Source organism: Odontomachus brunneus, unplaced genomic scaffold (assembly GCF_010583005.1).
Source record: "Odontomachus brunneus isolate Ranch 3 - 2012 unplaced genomic scaffold, Obru_v1 Obru_scaffold_101, whole genome shotgun sequence".
In the NCBI taxonomy this organism is placed as follows: Eukaryota; Metazoa; Arthropoda; class Insecta; order Hymenoptera; family Formicidae; genus Odontomachus; species Odontomachus brunneus.
The window spans coordinates 1,023,343-1,035,064 of record NW_022639551.1 but is presented as its reverse complement, the minus strand read 5'-3'; the positions used below and the strand labels follow the sequence as shown (position 1 = coordinate 1,035,064).

The following is an 11,722-nucleotide window of genomic DNA, read 5'->3' as shown; positions in this document are numbered from 1 at the left end:
GAGGATATACACAGAACAGCAACGAGAGCCTGAATGCGATGATCTGGTCGTTAGCTCCGAAACAAACATTCAGCGGCGCAAAAACCGTCGATATTGCGTCGTATTGTGCTGCGAGCATTTTCAATAAAGGCTACTCCAGTATCCTCAAAATGATGGACGTTATGAACATCAAAATTGGACCAAACGCCTTCAATTTATGCAACACCGTGGACGAGCGCAGAATATCACAAGCAAACGAACGGTCGTTCGACGCTTCAAAAGAAGGGAGAATCGAGAGAAGAACGGCGCGATCGGCACTCGAAGAGGATTTCCTTGAACAAGAAGGTGTACTATATGAAGCAGGAATGGGCGATTAATGGTAAGAAGCTTAAAAATGATTTTTTCATTGAAAAAACTAATGCCGAAACTTTAAACGCGTTTTTCTCGAAACTAAGTTTTTCAATACGGTGTACACGATATCTCGAGTTCTAATGAATGAATCGACTTGAAATTTTAACCACATATTCTCTGGAATAGTGTCTCTCGTCTGACGGAGCATTTTTTTGATATCGTTTTTTGTTTAATTGTTATAAACAATAATAACATCAAATTTGGGCAAAAAAATAGAAAAAAATTTCAAGAATTTTTTTTCGGCGCCAAAATTTTTTATCGACAAAATCCTCCGTCAGACGAGAGTCAATACTATGTAGATGATAACCATATTTTGTTTTTTGTTTCAGATCACCCAGACGTGAGATTTCATGTACACCGTTTGGGCACCTAAAAAAAACGGACCTGCGCTTGAAGGAGTGCCACGACGGCAATTTTGAATATTTCGACTTGAAAATTTTTTTACAAATACTTGAATATATAATAAAGATGACGGTTTAATTTAATTTAATGTACGAGTCATATTTTGTTAGAAAAAAAATCCGGAAAATCGGCCTGTTTTTTCCCTTGTCACAGTAGACTTCCCCCTTAAAGGTGCGATTTCACGCAGCGAATAAAAGCTGGCGTTCACCCCACTCCTTTGACTATAGGTTTGTTCTTTCGACCTGACCTAGGGCTGCACTGGAACTGTACTAGTTGAAGAAAGTTCAAGATAGTGCAGACCAGTGCAAAGATACATATGGGTCTGAAAAGAACGGGTAAGAGCAAGTTAGAGCAGTGTAAGATGGCGGACAACATGGCTGGATTAAATAACATAGATCAATTTATGGTCATGTTTTCGCACTTATAGCATTTTATGTTTTGTTGAACAATCCTATTTCTTTTAAAAACTGTTTTGTGTTGGATACCCATACAACAAATCCCTCCGAAAAAACGTCCAAGAGCCTTCCCAGGATGTCTTTCGGATATTTTGTGCTGTTTGGATAACATTCTAAATACTTCTTTTATGTCATTCTACATTATATATTTATTATATATTTATCTACATTATATATTTATTATATATTTAAGTATTTACTTAAGTATTTACTTACTGTTTATAGATTCCGTCGTCGGATTATTTCTTCTACGTAATGCCAACTAGGTATACCGATTTTACAGGTTATAGATACAAATTTAAATTTTTTCGGTTAGCTGCCCTGCACTGCTTGCTCTACCTCCAGACCTAGGGCAGTCAGTTCACTGAACTCGCTGCACTAGTTCAGCCTGCACTGTTCGAAAGAACACATTTTCTTGCACTGTTCTGATCGAAAGAACGCATTAGTGCAAACTTCGTGAACTAGTGCAGCCTGTTCAGGTCGAAAGAACAAACCTTATATTAACCATGGACTGCTAGCCAGGGCTGCGTTCGAAAACGTCACTCTTCCTTTCTTTTTATCTCACTCTTGTATCTCGCTCACTCCAACATAACGGGTACACTTGGGTGACGTTTCCGAACGCAGCCCAGTGCTGAGAGTTCGCGATATATTTTAGCGCACGCGCATTGAGTAAACTCTGTGGTAGCCTCAGCGCCGTATTTATTTTAAGATATCGTAAGATCCCTCACCTAAAAGAAAATATGAAGGGATTGTAGAGAGAAAAGAAAGTTTGTGGGAAGAAACAGAATGCTGTTCATGAGTAAAAATAAATATATTTTTTATTTTGTAATTTCTGCAGACAACCAACCTTTGAAAATATTCATATTTAACCATGCATACTGGAATTTTCTTCTCGCACATTTCCTCTTCTTTGCCTCCATGTCACTTGATGACAAAGACTGGTGTTAATCCATTTATTTCTTCAATACGGCAGTTTATTCTTTAATTAACTTAATATTATAATTGCACTTTTCTTTATCACAATATCATTTTATATTAAAATTACACTTTTTATCACATTTTATTTATTAATATATACTATATGTACATATTATAATATAACATTTTATATAGCTATACTAATTATTATAACTATATTAATTATACTAATTTATTATTATATCATATCATTACCTATCTAACCTAATCACTCGCGGGCAAACAACACAGATAGACGACCGAATATTTTGTACATTAAACTTATTAATAACTAACATTTTTTGAAAATCAACTACTTGATGCTCACGTTATCCGCTAGGCTACTCTAGCTAACTCTAACTAACTCTACTCGAGCGTCGAAAAGCAGTACTGAATTGTCTTGAACCATAAAGATACTAGATGATTGTGCCTGTTACATTTTTCGATCCTAGTAAAACTAACTCGTACTCGATTTAATGTAAACATCCCTTGAGTTAGAAGAAGTTGTCATAAACTACAAAAGTATTAGATAGTCGTGCCTATCATAATTTTCGGCCCTAGTGCAACTAACTCTAACTCTAGGGTGCGTTCAGATTCCCTACTCGGGTGCACTCTGTTATTAGAAACACTATAGTATATGTTACATATACTATAGCACTTCTTGTACTAAATCTAAACGGGTAAGAAATCTAAACGCAGCTCTAATTGTCGTAAACACTTAGTATTTCTTAGTATGATTAGATGCTTCTACATTATGTTCATTGGAATATGCGATGACAATATGCCATCATATGTACATCATTCATATTTAAGCAATTGTTGTCGTCATGTTGCTGTCAACTTGCTGTCGAGTCATGAAGAATACACGTGAGGACAATTCAACGAACATAATAGGTTTGTTCGAATTGCTTGTACTATTTACACTTTTACATCTAATACCCGTTGCACTCCAAACAACACAAATTTTCAAAAATATATTCTGAAGATGTTTTCAGGATGGAGGGACGTCATCAAAATATTCTTAGAACGTCCTTTGAAAGTGTGAATTGTCTGAAAATAGCTAATATCCAATAAGTTTATTCACATTAATTGAATTTTTTACACTTTCACACTTAGTACACATTAATTCTTTAGAGGTTCTAAAAATGGCGTCATGTTTTCCGTTCGTGTTACGAGTGTAAATGCAATTCTGATATACTTTTCACTCTTGCTTGGGATCAAGTATAAAAAGTGTATCAAAATTGCAATTATATTCGTAACACGAACGGAGCTCATGACGTCATTTTTAGAACCTCTAAAGAATTAATGTGCACTAAGTGTGAAAGTGTAAAAAGTTCAATTAATGCGAATAAACTTATTGGATATTAGCTATTTTCAGACAGCTCATATCTTCAAAGGACGTCTTAAAAATATTCTAATGACATCCCTCCGTCCTAAAAGCGTCTTCAGAACGTATTTTGGAAAATTTGTATTGTATGAGGTGCACTAGTATGCAACGGGCATTAGGTGTAAAAATGTAAATAATACAAGCAACTCGAACAAATCTTATGTGACATATACTATAGTGTTTCTAGTAATAGAGTGCACCCGAATGAGAAATCTGAACGCACCCCGGTCTTACTCCGCATAGTGTAGATCAAGCTTAAGTTTTTTGTGTGTCCCGGGCTGCGTTCCGTTTCACGCATATGCGCGCATTTATCTATAGTTCATGTTACATATATTGTAGGCAATGCGCGCATAATGCGTGAAACGGAACGCAACCCCGGTCTTTACCGCGGATATTGTATGGCAACGCACGTTCTAGTTAGCATATATTTCAAAGTACGAAGTACAAAAAACATTGAAACAACAAAATTAATTTCGATAGTGCCGTTCACAATAATACACAACAAGAACTATTTGAATCGTATGTGTCATACCGTCAGTTAACTACGTAAAATAGTGCAATATCGATTTGTCTGTTGATTTGGACTATGCGATTATAAATTTTTCTGATTTGACGATAAAATGATAGACGAATATTGTCAACGTTATACGTTCACGAACACTATAGATCCCTACATAGAACCGCTTTTAAAGCGCGTCTGTATGCACTCCGAAAGGCTTGGTAAGATCACTATTAATCATAATCGACGATTATTTATTTACATTTTTAACCTTCCTGAACTCACTTTCGGTCTCACAGACCGACGAAACAAAACCGATGGTTTTTCCGAAACCGATATTTTTTGAGGTAACTTCCAAAGACATTATCAAAAATAAAAACTTATTTTCTTTACTATTCTACGTTTTAAAAGATATCCTAAACTATAACAAGAAATCGAAAGCATGTCAAAAACGTACTTTTAATGTTATATTTTAATATAAAAATCGGTCTCACAGATCATGGCTGAGTCTATATGTCAAAAAAGCTAGGGTGAGTTTAGGAAGATTAATGAACTCGGAACACTCATTCTGATATTTTGTATGTTGTCAAGGTATTTCTTATGGTGGGATAAAAATGAATAGGATACCGACAAATAGCAACAGACCCAAGAGTAATTGTTACAAGTTAACGATTCCTTACGCTCATGAAAATCTTTCATGGACTGTATTATTTGATTCACAATATCCTGAGATAGGTCCAGATTTTATATTTAATGATCAGACTTTTTTAATGGACCCAGATATTGATACTTTGTCTACCAAGGTGCCTAGCCTTGTCAAGTGGGATCCAACGAATAGTGATGCGTTACTCAATGTTCTGGTTGAATTATTAATGTATTATAAGGAACATCAGGTAAACCAAAATTCCTATAGCATATAACTTTTACTAAACTATATGCATTATTGAATAAGTTAATTTTTTCTTACTAAGATTAAAGTTAATGTCTTATAAAATCAACTTATTAAAATTAGAAGTTAATTATTGCAAAACAATATATATTATACAGGAAATCCTAGCATAAGAAGACCACCTAAATATTTTCTTTGTTTTTAATGATACAAGGAATTTTTAGAGCATAGTTTGAATAGTTTTAAGAGTGGAATACAATAGAAAGAAAATTTTTTGCAATTATTTTTCAAATTTTTTGAAATACCATTTTAACACTACATTGAAACTTTACTACTTTGTTTATGTTCAAAGTCTTTTCAAGGTCATAACTCAGATATGCTTTAATTCATTCCAACATCTGCTACAAGATGCAATAAAAAAAATAAATGCAATAAAAAATGCTTTCCTACAAAAAAATACCAGAAATCTTCAAAAATTGATCGCAAAAAATTTTTCTGCCTTTTACTATATGATATTCTTCTTTTGGAAGCATTCAAATTATGCTTTAAACATTTCTTATATCATTAAAAACAAAAGAGATATTTAAATATTCTTCTTATGCTAAGACACCCTGTATATACTTATTGTATAGATAACTTTCTAATCGTTTAAATTAAATAGCCTTATAAGATAATACCGACTGCATCTTGCTCAGAATTTCTTATAAAAAAAAGATCACTAATACTCAAAAATACCTAAATATTCTGTTTATATAATAAAACTTATATTAGAGAAGACAATTAGTCAAAATTAATGCATTTTAAAATAATTAGTTTAAGTTGAAATTAATGTCTAAAATTAACTAAATTTAGTTAAAATTATTAAATTTTTAACTTTTTAATTAATTAACTAGTTATGGTCTAATTCTAACTATATATAATAGTCATAATTTTATAAAACCAACAAATGGATCTATAAGAACCAAATACAGGAATTTGTTGTACATAAAAAATTTATATTATAGTAATTTTTACAAATTGTAAAAATTATTGCAAACATTTCAGTCCTCAAATCTTTGCATATTCTTTAGTATAAAATAAATTTTACTTTAAAGATTGGTGATTGGAAGAGGTAAATTTACGAGGTCAGACCAATTACCCCAGATAGCCACCTGTCTATGAAGTTGCCGTCAAGTTGCTGAGAACCGTTGAAGCAACTGTTTTCGAAAAAGTAGTGACAAGGTGTTTCTACATTATGTTCGTCGGATTATGCTCACATGTATTTTTCATGAGTCGACAGCAAGTTAACAGCAACATGACGATAACAATTGCTTAAATATGAATGATGTGTATATGATGGCATATTGTCATCATATGCACATCAATCATATTTAAGCAATTGTTGTCATATTGCTGTCAACTTGCTGTCGACTCATGAAGAATACACGTGAGCACAATTCAACGAACATAATGTAGAAGCACCTAATCATATTAAAAAATATTGAAAAATTATTAGTGATTAAGTATTACCAGTAATTCAGTAATTTTTGGCCAGTGCTTAATTTCTGGTGAATACTAATAATAAAATCATTGTTAAATATTGACAATAATCAAATACTAAGAATTATTGTGCGAAGATGAAAAATGAGAAAATCATAATATTTAAAAAATATATTTATAATTCCTAATTTTCTCATATCTCATTAAACCACTAGGTATCGAAGATTGTCAACACACACTCTAAACTTTCGTGAATCCTCCCTCTCGATAATTTCGATCCCAAGCGGTATATCACCGGTCACCCATCTATGTCCCGACTCCGTTAAAGTGTTGCTTAAACCTGAAGATCGAGCGACACGCGGCGATTTCCAATGATTGCAACAATATTCTTGTAATTTATGCTTATATAATATATCCTTATAGTGTTCATAGTATGTTATAACATACCTTATAGTAAACACCAAATAATAGTCATATAACATATATAAGATTGCCAAATAAAAAATTATTTTTTAAATTCGTACACAGTGTGTTTGTCATTGACAAATTGTTGTAAATATATGAAAATTACTTATCGTTCACACTTTGTCAGCAAAAACATGTAATTTAGAAACTTCAACGATTGAAAGCAAATATAAAGCAAATTGATGAAGGTTCCATTTCTGTTGTTGTTGTCACGTTGCGATCAAAATGCTATTGACGCAAAGACAAGTCATCAGTTCTTGTCATGTTGCCATCATGTTTTTTACAACCTTCCGTGCTATTGTTGCTGATTGTTTGTTCTTAAAATTTCATCAACTGATTACATGTATTACCACTCATGTTGCTGAATTTGATAGCACATCGCTTACGATGATGGCAACCAAATATCAACTATTCAGCAAAACATGCAGTGCACTTGTTTGCTTGATATGCTAAATCACGCTTGGTTATCTGGGACCATTCAGAATGGAAAAACTTCCAACAAATCCATAAAAAATTGAAACTATTATTGCTGGACCATTAGAATATTTCCTGAGAGATTGGCAATCTTAAATAGCATCTAATAAAGTGATAATATAAATGCAATGATAGACACAACAAAGCTCAAAAAGGTTGGAAGAAAAAAGATAAAAAATATAAAAATTGGACCTTAGTCAACCATCAACAAACTTGGAAAGCCAATTGCAATGGTGAAATATATAAAAGTCTTCAGGAGCAACAGGCGATCGATCGAGACTATATGTGAAGCATCGCTAATATATTGTGCGCGTAAGCTTGTCAATATGATTGCAATAAATGAAGTTAAACGATTATGAATTGTAACATATTCAAAATAGGTAAATAATTCTCCAAGAAATTAATAATTTCGTCCAAGAAATCAGTGTCACTCTGTAGGTTCAAACCGTGTTTGAACAAATGTGTAACATTTCAGAGATTATTATCTTTTTATAAATTGGTTCGCAATCTAAATCAACGTCCTCTCAATAAATATAACCATAATCGATACTTGAGTTTAAATAACAATAGACAATTCCTTTGTGGTGTCTCTCCTATGATCTTTAATGCGAGTTATCAACTTGCGACATGTTTGTTCAACATAAGAAGCCTGACAATTAGTATAATTGATTTTGTAAACAATTTTTTTATTATAAGTTTTGCTTAAACTGTTTCTATGAGCTTTAATAAAGATATTTAACTTTTTAAAACAAAAGCAAAGTTTCTGGTCAGTGTGCACAACAATAGACCTGAATTGTCTAGAAATATTCCTTTTACAAGTGAGATTGCGAAAAAATTTGATTTATCCATAGTATTTTCATTTTGTTGAATATTTATGTTAATGTTGTTATTTAATGAGATCAGATAGTCTATTTTTCATAGTATCAAAAATAAATTTTAGTGGATAGCTGTTCTGTAATAAAATCACGTTGATAAAGATTTTTCTCATGATAGGTAGGTAGGTAAGTAGGTAGGTAGTTGTGAAGAAACGCTCCGTCGACCATATTAATAATTATCTCTCGTTTCTAGCTGAGTGATGATAATAATAATTAAAGTGTCTGCTGGAATATGTTGCCTTATGATACCAATCAATGATTAAAAATGATCGTTTTTTATAATCAACATATATAGTTCACATATATAGTCGTGATCGACCGTCCTTTATACTCTCAGACTTTTATATATTTCACCATTGCGATTGGGTTTCCAAGTTTGTTGATGGCCAACCAAAGATTTTTGTATTTTTTTTTCTTCTTTTCTCTAATTCCAGTCTTTTTGAACCTTATTATATCTATCATTGCACTTACATTACCACTTCACCAAATGCTATTTAAGATTACCAACTTCTTGAGCACTCAGAAATGCTCTAATAGTCCAGCATCGATAGTTCCAATTTTCTATGAATTTAGTCAGCCTCTCCATTCTGGATAGCAATCTGTTTGGTCTCGTAGATTTGTTTGTTTCAATCACCAATCTTTTGTAAGGTGGAATTTATTTTATACTAAAGAATTTATACCAAAGAATTTTATTAAAGAAATCTAAACACATGAAAACAGAAATGTTTGTATACGATAATTTTTATAATTTATAAAAAGTAATGTGATATAAATATTTTATACACAACAAATTGACTCTTATAGGCTTATTTGTAATTTTTTACTTTTAATCTTAAAGCCTTCTATATTTTTTTCATAATTCTGCACATTCAAAGAATTATAAGAATTTAATGCTACATGTATATAATCTAAAAGATTGTTATATATTGATTAGATAAAGTTGATTTGATTCATTAGATATAGAATAGAATATTTCTTATTTTCAGATAGAGTCTCTTGCACAACAAGGGGATCGATTGCAATTTGAATATAGCACACTTGTTGGAGAAACGGAATTACATGTGGATGATGTAGAAGTAATATTGTTACCGCTGGGAGGCAAGCCCACAGAAGCAAGATTTTTAATTCGCATATCAATGGATTGTTGTTTACCTCCATGTGTTGATAAATTACATGACAATGAAACGATGCTTCATATTACTTTTTACGGACCAGATTGGAACCGTATCGTACCAAAACTCTTCTTATCCAAAACATTAGAAAAATCTTTTGGTGGACCCGACACATTACATCTTCCACCATTCCTACCAACAAACTATCTCATGGATTATGTTCCAGAAGTGAAAAATTATATTGAGGAGAAGGTACGTTCTTTTTCACTAAACTAGTACGCACTTATGCTTAAAAATAAACAGGCATAGAATTGAAATTTAGTGGAAAAGAGGCAATTAGTGCAGGGAATGCAGCGAAAAAGAACAGACTAGATATGTATTTTTTGTTATTGTGCACGTGTGTGTTTCTTTAATTTTTTATTACAAATACTTTAAAACATGTAAATATTTTAAAATACGACATACATTATGTTAATTGATAAATTTGTGTTTTAGTGATTTCCGGAAGAAATTTACAAAATTCGGGATCAGAACTTTCAGATTTTCATTAATATAGATACTTGTACATGCTCTGTTGCAGATAAACGCCGTAGTTGAGTGTTTTGATAACAGAAAGGATTTTATCGGGGCTATATTAATGACGCAAGGCTCCAGTGTACTGGAATACGACACGAAAGAATTTAAGCAGATTACTATTTTGTTGGAACAACGAGATTTCCACTTCTTAGTATATTTCCACCTTCCTGCAAAATTTCCAAAAGAAAAACCGCATATTACATTGCAGTCGATATATCATTTGACACCGCAAGGAGCTTTGTATGAAGAAATACTAGATGAAATACCATATAGCTGCAGGTGGTCAATGCCTCATATGGTTAAGACCTTTTTGGCGCACATCATGGAAAAAGTGGTTCACAAGTTTCAGAAAAATTCTATCAAAATCAATCGTTATCAATAATTTCTATTTTGAAAGTGTATTTTTATTACAAAATGTATATTTAATAGTTGATCAAAACAAAGATTATATTTGGTTCTAATACAATAAATGATCATTGTGATTGCATTAGTTTTATCGCTTTTTTTTAATTAAAAAATCCATATGTGGATATAATCACGAAATATTACTAATGTCCGTATCACACTTGTTGTCTGCGTTCGCCTTTGCGTCTACGATTTTCTCAAATCAGTCAGGAAGAAACTGCTGAATCAAAAGAATTGTAAACGTAAACTCAGTTGCCGATCATTAGTATAAGAATCATTTGTTTTATAGGATTTAACGAATCAAAAAATTTGGCTTGATAACTTCCTGCTGATACATTTGTCAATAAAAATATGTAAAATCAGTGTAAATAACTACAGAAAGAAATACAGTTTTATACAAATATTTAAGGTCTGTAAGAGAGAGATTATAATAGAGATCTCGCAAAGAACCGCGAAATATTATTGCATATAATTATTGCTCCAGACGCAAATCAACACAAGCATCATTCTGTCTTTGTTCCATACTCTGCATAACAAAGATAGAATGATGTTTGTGATGACTTCCCTGATGGAAATATTTTATCTCAGCCAGAAATGATTCGTCAATCGATGTCGAAACGATGTCAAATCGACGTTGATTTCACGATTTCAATGTCGATTCGACATCGATTGACGAATCATTTCTAGCTAGGTATTGAAATATTTACTGAAAATCTCTCTCAATTGACTCCTTTTCATTAAAATTTATTAAGATTCTTTAAGATTAATTAAAATTTGTTAAAATTTATTAAAAATAGTTGTAAATTATAACATTAATATTTCATTACACTCTAAATGTCCAGATATTTATATCAGATAATTAAAAATGGTCGATAGTGCTATCCCAGATAGCACAGAGAATTGAAAAAGAATTCAATCATATATCACCAATTCTGAGTTAGTTTTTAGATGCAAAAAGAACTCTTCATTGAACTGAACTCTGAAGAATTCTTTTTGCATCTGAACATGAACTCAGAATTGTTGACATACGACTGAATCCTTTTTGAATTCTTTTTTAATTCTCTGTGCTATCTGGGATCTTTCTTCGATTACCACCGGATCCCTCAGAACCCCTTTGCCAGATTGAAAATTTTCCCAATAATACGATGGTATAATAATATCAGGGAGCTTATTACGGTCCTGTGTGATAAGTGAAAATGCGAAAAATAAACGAATTCACTAGGACCCATATTCTGAATCCTCTTTTATCGATAAAAGTGCCTTAAATGTAGCTTCTCAGCCAATCAGGTGGCTCCTAAGCTTCTTTTAGAAGCACTTTTATAGATAAGAGAGGATTCAGAATATGGGACTAGATGTT

At 32.1% G+C, this 11,722-nt stretch overlaps 1 protein-coding gene across 1 annotated transcript; it reads left to right on the top strand.

The window, feature by feature from the left end:
- The first annotated feature begins 3,941 nt into the window (after positions 1-3,941).
- LOC116848920 (BRISC and BRCA1-A complex member 2-like) lies at positions 3,942-10,456 on the top strand. Its single transcript, XM_032825521.1, has 4 exons — positions 3,942-4,311; positions 4,682-4,983; positions 9,259-9,636; positions 9,965-10,456. Exons 1-4 carry the CDS (start codon positions 4,212-4,214, stop codon positions 10,340-10,342), a joined length of 1,158 nt encoding a protein of 385 aa, XP_032681412.1. The 5' UTR covers positions 3,942-4,211; the 3' UTR covers positions 10,343-10,456.
- The last annotated feature ends 1,266 nt before the right edge of the window (positions 10,457-11,722 follow it).